General features: G+C 34.9%; 1 protein-coding gene and 1 non-coding gene across 2 annotated transcripts; both read left to right on the forward strand.

The window, feature by feature from the left end:
* The first annotated feature begins 1,465 nt into the window (after positions 1 to 1,465).
* Positions 1,466 to 9,022, forward strand: RpS3 (ribosomal protein S3). Its single transcript, XM_088241250.1, has 4 exons — positions 1,466 to 1,522; positions 4,012 to 4,315; positions 6,138 to 6,358; positions 8,801 to 9,022. The coding sequence occupies exons 1-4, from the start codon at positions 1,493 to 1,495 to the stop codon at positions 8,972 to 8,974; spliced, it is 729 nt and encodes a 242-aa protein (XP_088097376.1). The 5' UTR covers positions 1,466 to 1,492; the 3' UTR covers positions 8,975 to 9,022.
* On the forward strand, positions 7,257 to 7,386 carry LOC148271558 (small nucleolar RNA SNORA35). The gene has a single exon (XR_015825065.1). It is a non-coding gene; the product is annotated as a small nucleolar RNA SNORA35 (small nucleolar RNA).

Genomic DNA, 9,022 nt, shown 5'->3' on the forward strand with positions numbered 1-9,022 from the left:
GATCGGGTTGTGGTCCTATGGCTAGTGTCTCGGACTCACTTACCAAAAGTCTGTGGTTCGAATCCCACTCTACCCCAACTAGATTCCCATTTTCTAATCGCGAGTTATTTACAACTCGTTGAAAATGGCCCCCAAAATAAATATTTGGGTAAATCATAAGAACGCAAATATTTCTTTTCATTAAAAAAAAAAAAACCATAGTAGTTTTTATCAAAATTAAGTAGGTATTTTATTTCTTTTCAAAATTCAAAACAGAAATAAAAATTATAAAAGGAACATAAAATCACCGAACCATCTTATTGGGTATTTTAAATACAAAATATAAGACAGCAGAAAGTATTACAGGTACAATAACGCGTGTAACAAAAAATCGAAAAGCGTAATTATTTTCTTGTGTATATGTTTGAACGGTATTTTTGATTTCTTTTGCTGTCAATGCAAATCCCTATTTAGCCATAATCTTATTTTTTCAATGAAAAGTCTTCTCCTTGTTCGCCGTTCAATGTAGTTTTTCACCCATGTTTATCAAAGATTTACCAAAAAATCACCAACTTAAGAGTCATTTATCAATCGGGTTGTGGTCAATATTGAATCGGGTTGTGGCTCTGTGGCTAGTGTCTCGGACTCACAGATCAAAGGTCCGTGGTTCGAATCCCACTCTACCCCAACTTGATTCCCATTTTTTAATAGTGAGTTATTTACAACTCGTTGAAAATAGCCCCCAAAATAAAATATTTGGGTAAATCATTAGAACGCAAATATTTTCTTTCTCTAAAAAATTTTTTTAATTGCTATACGAAAGTGACATTTCTCAAGTCCTAACAAGCCGCATGGCTGTATAAAGGTCATTTTTAGAAAATTGTTCAAGTTTTTCAATTTAACTTGTGGCATTTAGGAGTTTAGATTGGTCCCTGTAGTCTCGTTTTCCCGGCACACTGTCTTGTAATTACCCCATACGGCGTCTTAATTTTACCCCACACAAAAAACACGCTCTTTCCAGTCAAAACTTAAAGCAACACTGATTTATGTTTGTGTGAGTAGACAGAAAGTCTTCCATCGTCGATTGACACTGTAAGCAGCGACATGCGGCATTGGGCGTTCGCAATATACCAAAAGTTTGTTGGCCAAGTTTGAAAGATTTTGTGAGGGCAACTGGGTATACTTTTACATTTTTTAACAATATACATAAAAGGTAAAACAGAGTATTAAAAAAAAAGTAAAATAATTCATACGTATTATTTTAAAAGGCTTATAAGGTAATAAAATGAACATTTTCATAGTGCTCGTACTTGCAATATAACATGAAAATAGAACTATTTTAGTATTTTTTTGGTATTGTTTGGTCTTTTATTTACCGGCCTTTTTTCACTCTCATCCTACCTTACCTATTAAAAATATGCACTTCCTCCATCGTTTGAAGTGAGCAACACTAAAATACGTAGAAAAATATGATTTTATCCATGGCACTTCCTTTCAGTTTTTAGCCGCAAACATGGCGACCTCGATTTCAAAGAAACGCAAGGTATGGTAACTTTTAACACGATAATCCATCAGTGAATTTTCCAAATAAATTCATAAATCTCTGCTGGAAAGTTTGAAGAATATCTTAAAAATAAGTTATGTGCCTTTCGCCTTTTTAAATCTAACGGATGGACCGGATATATTTGACTTGTTTCTGTAATCACCGCCGCTGACATGTGAGCCGTCCTGTCAAAAAATGATAAATCTTCCCCGTGTTAAGTGTTTATAATGTGAAAGCAAGAAATCAGTGAGTTTTGTTACTATATTTTCGGTACTCTGCCGTAATTCCAAGTGGTAAATTCAGTTTATAACCTCTAAATTTACTGTCATTCAACAATGCTCGCGGGTTTTTAGTGTGGTGTTGTCACTCATATTCAAGGAATTGCAGAATTCCCGTATTCTGATTTAGTAAATATATTTGAAGCGAATTCAAAGCAATTTGTACAATTCAAATAACAACCGACATTCTTTATTATTTTCAGTTTTTGTTGGTCTCCATATAAGTTATGCGTGTTTTTTCCCTAATTTTTTTTCCATGTATCGGCATATTATACGATTGCGCCCAATTTTAATATTTTTGTTAGGACGTCAGTTTCATTAATTTGTTTTATTCCTAGGAAAACTATTTCAAAATGAAATTCTCAAGGAAACTCACTAGAATATGCTTTTATTTGCACATTTATAATCATGAATTATCAAGTATGGTCTCCATATTAATATAAATATTATGGGCTGTATCTAAATCCGTAGTTCAACTGGGAATACTTTTGAATTATTGCGGGTTCCATAACTGTTATTTCGGGTTTAATTTGTAGAGTTAAAATTGAACGTAGTTATGCAGAAAGCAGCCAGTCTACAATTTTGAAAAAATGCAATATTGGTGTTATCGGGTGCAGTATGGTCAATTCTATGTTCTGCTTAAAACAGCGAGGCCGCTTCCTTAAAAAAAAAAACTGTAATGATCACCTTCTGAAACAGTGTCGATCACAAAAATGGCATTTCTCAATTTGCAGAAAACACCCACAGGACTAAAAAAAATCTAACGGTACTTAAAAATTATTAAAACTGGTCCAATAGATAGTTAGATTCTTGTGTAAAATATATAAAAAAACTAATGTATTCATTGTTTATTATTTGTCAAAGTCAAAAACATTCCAACTGTAGTTAAGATTTGATTATCCACTCTTTTCACAAAGGTGCCATTATCTCAGTTTCATTATTCTATGGCTGACTGCTTTCTGCATAACTACGTCCAATTGTTCCACTTGGCTTATTATGCAAAATAGAAATGAAAAACACCTCTCGATTCAAATTTTAAAAATATGTCTTTTTCCTTTTTGAAATACTTTGTTCCTTACAGCATTTATGAATTCCGCAGATCATAATGATTTAATCCATAAGGGTTTATAAATAAATTTTCAAATAAAAAAAAAAATTTATCAAATCTGATCTGTACCCATATTTTAATAGTGCATAAATTAAATAAAATAAGTAGTCCAAAAAGAAAATACATAAAATATCAAATGAGTAGCAAACATTCAAAAAGTGATTCCAAGTTGGAAAAAAATAGGTTTTTATCAAATTTTTTAGTTCTTATGTAAAAATCTACGAGAAAAAAAACATGCTATTAATTTAAAATGCGTATTTTTTTAATATATAAAATATATCCTTAAGTTCATTTATGTGAAAACTTACCCTTTGAATATTTGCTTATCAAATGGACAAATGATCAAAATGACCAAATCTTCCTCACTTCGGTTACTTCGTTTAGGCTGTTAAGTGCAGATTTGTGTAGGGAGATGTTTATAAAGACAGTGATCAATAGATTTCTAATCTGGTTAGTATTCTGAACCATTAGCCAGACTAAAATCTTTATTTTAATTAACTTTTAGCAATGTAACAATATATCACTTTAAATACTTAAGGGGCTGACAAAATGGACATGATTCTCGCTAATATAAAGCTACTATTCTGTTATTAACACACATAGAAGACATCTGTTTTATCAAACCATAGCATCGTCAAACTCAATTATTTATTAGTGAGGTGAGATCTTCTCTGTTTTGGCCTTTTCTTGCCCATTTTCTTCCCAGAACAGGGGTAATATCTTCAGCCCGTCCTGCTCTTTTACTATCCCACGGTCTCCACTTCTCTGTCTAGCGACTCTCTCCGTTCCATGTCTAGCGACATGACCTGCCCATTGCCATTTGACAACCTCAGACTTATGTCTAGCATTTGCTGTTCCGTAGATATTTGTGAGCATGGTATTGGCAGTTTTGTCATTGTTTCTAGGTCATAAGTCACCTCAGTGAGAATGCATGCCTCGAAGACCTCTCTTTTTAGATTAATCAGAACGTCTTTTTTTTTTTTAGAACATGGTCAACTTTCCCGAAGGCTGCCCGGTTCTATCTCGTAATATATAGTAAATAATGAGATATTATGACTTATTAAAAACGCTTGGATAAACTAAAATATTGTTTTTTTTTCCAGTTTGTGGGCGATGGGGTATTCACAGCCGAGCTGAATGAGCTGCTCACACGCGAGCTGGCCGAGGATGGCTACTCGGGCGTGGAGGTCCGCGTGACTCCCACCCGCACGGAGATCATCATCATGGCCACACGCACGCAGAACGTGCTCGGAGAGAAGGGGCGGCGCATCCGTGAGCTGACCAGTGTCGTGCAGAAGCGATTCTCCTTCCCGGAGGGCTCCGTGGAGCTGTACGCGGAGAAGGTGCCCACAAGGGGGCTGTGCGCCATCGCGCAAGCCGAGTCCCTGCGCTACAAGCTGGTTGGAGGTGTTTACCCCTTAATATTACGTTTTTGCTAAAATAGTTTTAAAGAATTTATAGTAAACTGAAGAAAGACACTAGTCTTTGCGATCAGTTTCAAGAAAGCTCGCATTGTCTAGCCTTGACACTTTTAACTGTTTAATTCACACGCGGCAGTTATGGTTCTAGGTTGAATGTTAAGTGATCAACCCTAAATGAATTTCCATTTGTGATCCCGTGCAATATGTCCCACATTTAGCAGAGGTCTCATCACTTCCCATGTGAAGAGGCCTAAGAAAATGTGGCAGATTAAATTTCCACTTGATTTGGCAAGCTATTCACTAATAAGGATAGTTTACCAGTGTAAGGTGGAAACATACTAATCTATTATTCATTATTTATTAACCTTTCCAAGCCTGAAGGTGGTAAAAATTTAACTCAATTAAAAAAATTACAGTATGATTGTAATGGTAATGTTTATAAAACTGTTTCATAATATTTCTAGTTTTCTGCGAAATTCATACATTTTTTCATACAATACTGTTGCGGGAGGATGCTGTATTATGACATTGCGATGCTCTCTCTGCTACACGTTGAATAACACCGATCTAAAATGGAAATCACAAAATCCAGTTTTTTGTGGTTATGGCTGGAAATTTGCGCCCGAATAGCCAAAAGTACATGAGCAAACTGACCAATATATCAAAGACTATTAAACTGTAAAGCAATGAATTGTAATGTTTGCTGTTCGCATGAGGGGAAAGCAAAGACAAATGTGAATAATAATTTAATGAATTTGGCAGAAAAATATTTAAATAATTTTGATACATTCTTAACCCTTTGAAGTATATTTAATTTTCACTTTTTGTTGAATTACGCTTTGAATTATTTTTTTGCAAAAATAATGCAATAGGAAATAGATTAACAAAAAAATACACAAAATATTCATTTGCCAACGTATTTATTTGAAATAAGAATCATTTTCTTTCTATTATTATGGTTGTTTAAAAATTGGCTCCGTATGATATTTTTTAAAACAGTCCTGGATGCAGACCAGGTTTTCGTGGACAGGTTTCGCAAAACCACACCATTCGTTTTCTTCCTCCTTTTTTATTTCGGTCGCTCCACGCTGCGCAGTCTTTGGAGCCGCTTTTTTCTCTTGGCTAAGAAGTGTGGTTTGCCATCTAAACGTTTTTCCATGTTCAGAGTGCAAGGTCTTCCTATGTTTTCCGCTATTTTTGAAACATTAAATGACAGTTGTATAAATTTGACTTATTTTGTTCCGTAATTTCAAATAGAAATCTGTTTATCGGCCCTTTTCTATGACTGTTTGTAGGTAAGCTTCATTTGTTTAACAACAGATGGTAGTAACAGTATAGTTTTTTTATGAAGAAATAAGAAAATTACCGTATTTTTTACATGACAGTAAGCTCGGGCTGGTGACACCCGCCATAGGACTTCTAGCGTATTTTTGTTTCGGGCGGGTGGTTCCTGCCAAAGTGGGGTTCATTATGCAAAAAATTACTTCAATATGATAATTAACAAAAAAGTTATTGAAAACATACGCTACCCTTGGGCCCTGAAGAGTTAATTAATCAAAATTTGACAATTATCATAATCCACTCCCAGTACTTCAATAATTGTATTACATCTGAATAATTGTCATTCCATGGAAGGTAGCTTTGGGTGCCAGTCAGGACATTCACTCTGCATCCATCCATCCATCCTTCCTCTGCCAATTCCATGTTTCACAACCATACATAAGTTTTTAGGATTTCTTTTAATATAAAAATTCTTATAATCTAAATGTTAACTTCGGTATATAAAAAATGACAATGTTTCTCCACAGGTCTTGCCGTGCGAAGAGCGTGCTACGGTGTACTGCGCTTCATCATGGAGTCGGGGGCTCTCGGGTGTGAGGTGGTAGTGTCGGGCAAGCTGCGTGGGCAGCGTGCCAAGAGCATGAAGTTCGTGGACGGGGTCATGATCCACTCTGGTGACCCGTGCCTGGAGTACGTGGACACAGCCACCCGCCACGTCCTACTGAGACAGGGAGTGCTCGGTATCAAGGTAAATACAATGCTCTCTTTGGCTCTAATACTAGTTACACAAAAAACTATTTGTTTTATAGAACATCTATTTTTGGAGTGGAGACATCGTATTAATCACTTTGTCCATTTTATTTTAACCTATGATAAAAAGCTCATGCAAAAAATCTATCAATAGGAAGGAACATGGCGTAGCTTTAAATTATGTGCCAGCGGGATGTGTTAGAAGTTAGACAACTGTAATTTATATTTTAAACTCAAGGAAGAAGTAAAAGAATCAAGATCATTTACAAATAAAATGCATTTCACACACAAAAAATGTTCACTAATAATATAGTGACGCCATATTGTACTCGCGGACGTAGCGACGGACGAGTGCCACGTTGTTCACCCTTATATAGGTTTATTGGGTACCGCTCGCATAGACCATAATTTATTGTCGTGGGTCACTCTGGTCCCCACAATGGTATTTGCATTGAGAAAATTTAAAGTTAAATAATTGTCACATTTTCATGAAAATGGGTTGCATGCAAAAAAATTCATAGAAAATTGACAAAAATGTAACAGTTATTAAGTTAAATAAATGAGCCTAAGTTAAGGCTGAACTTTTTTCAATGTAACTACCCTTTAGGTCGTGTTTTAGGCCTTTGCATTTTTCAATACTTGTGAAAATATACACAAAAGTTGAACTGGCTAAACTTAGATAATGTTCCATCTACATAATTAATTTTAAAATAAAATTTGTTTGGGACACATGAATTTATCTCATGTCAGTATAACCGATGCATATTCGAGTCAATTCTTATGATGCTTAAAAAAGTTTTGTTTGTTTTATTGTTGATTTTTACTATCGAATCAATTGATAAAACTGTCTAATTTGCATTAAATTTTTATTCAACTTAACTCAATGAATGTTAGGTAACCACTTATCACAGAGATGCTCCTTTATTCAGTATGGAAGTGTCTAATAAACCAGTGGAAGATTAAATCCCTCATCGATTTGGGGAGCTGTCCATATTTGGATATCTCCTCCCACATTTGGGGACATGCTTTTTTACATTTTATGTTCATGTTTATTTATATTCTTGTAATATATAGCACAATTTGTGCTAGTATCTTGTACTAAATAAATTTTCTGTAAAAGTTTCAGTTACCTCAGAAATTTGCCCTAAGGAACCCAAAATATATTTTGCAGAACTTTTGGAATTTTTTTTAATAGTCTTGATGGGCGGTTACATGTTCAAATTTCGCTGAGATCACATTAATGTCATTTTGGACAAGTCTGGGCGTTCTGTGTTAAATTCACCATTATAATCATTACTCTTTGCTGTTGTGATGAAATCAAAAGTTTTAGGGCCTTACTTATTAGATTTCCTTATACCGGGTTTTCATTAAGAAATAACTATACCCGTTTTAACTATTTATAACAGATATAAAAAAAAGCTTACTTATAAACATATTTATTACCTGGAATAACAATTCACAGGTTATTTCATGCTTCATTTTTTAAACAGTCAACACTGATATGTGAGCGCAGTAACTTTTATAACAACAACAAACAAATGTCAAAATCAAATCGATACTACTGTCGGTGTAATGGAGAACACGGAGAAAACCGTTAGAAAAAGAAATCAAAATTGGGAAGAAGAGAAGAACGTAAAAAAGAGTTTATTTGTGTTTCTTTTCTTATCACAATTAATTCAAACACATACAGACGTATAACATTTCAGATATTAAACAACAAATTATTAAAAATCACTTGAATCGCATTGAGAAGGTCGCAGACTTAGAAATTGTTTAAAATTGAAAAAGAATCTGGTAAACTATCCATTTTGATTACCGGAAAATATGACGTTTGACAGATCGCGTGCTTATTCCAGTATTATACCACATAATGTGCAGGTATAAGTTTCTATGGTCGCTATCCCAGATTTAAACCGAGCTTAACTCTATGTGAGGTTTACAAGTAATACTTTTTGCTATACCATCATTATTCTACCACTATTCTCAAGCTTAACTTGATACCCGATTTATAAGTAAGGCCCTTAATGTTTTTAAAGAATACATGAGTCGATAAATATCAAACGCAGGTATGTCCACAACGATCCACCGCAGTGTCCATGTGGACCTACAGCTTCTGAATTGAAATAGAGTTTTTTTGACGGTGTTTTATTATAATAATGAGAATATGTTTTAATTTGAACAGTACTGAAATGATCTTTTTTTCGTAACATTTTGTAGAACAAATATAAAAAATAAATTGGGTGTACATACTGGCATTTGATATTTTTCAACTCATATATCCATCAACATTAGCTAGGACACAATAATATACCCACTATGTTTATTTCGTATGCTTGCAAAATATGTAGCTCAATTTTAAATTCGTCATAAAATATGGCATCACTATCTCTCGACACGATAATTCCACAGGTATCTGTAATGCTTGTGTTTTGATGTCCAGGTAAAGATTATGTTGCAACACGACCCGACCGGCAAGAACGGCCCCAAGAGGCCGCTCCCCAAGAACGTGACGGTTCCCGAGCCCAAGGAGGAGATCCTGCCCTCGCACCCGATCTCCGAGGTCAAGGTCCCCAAGCCCGATATCCCCCCTCCCGTCCCCGTGGCGGTGGCTTGAGCTCCCAACCAACCAACCTAGGCTTATAATACATTTATATTATAACTA

This window comes from Micrasema longulum, unplaced genomic scaffold (genome assembly GCF_059751315.1).
Source record: "Micrasema longulum isolate JH-2025_06_02 unplaced genomic scaffold, ASM5975131v1 h1tg002797l, whole genome shotgun sequence".
NCBI lineage: Eukaryota > Metazoa > Arthropoda > Insecta > Trichoptera > Brachycentridae > Micrasema > Micrasema longulum.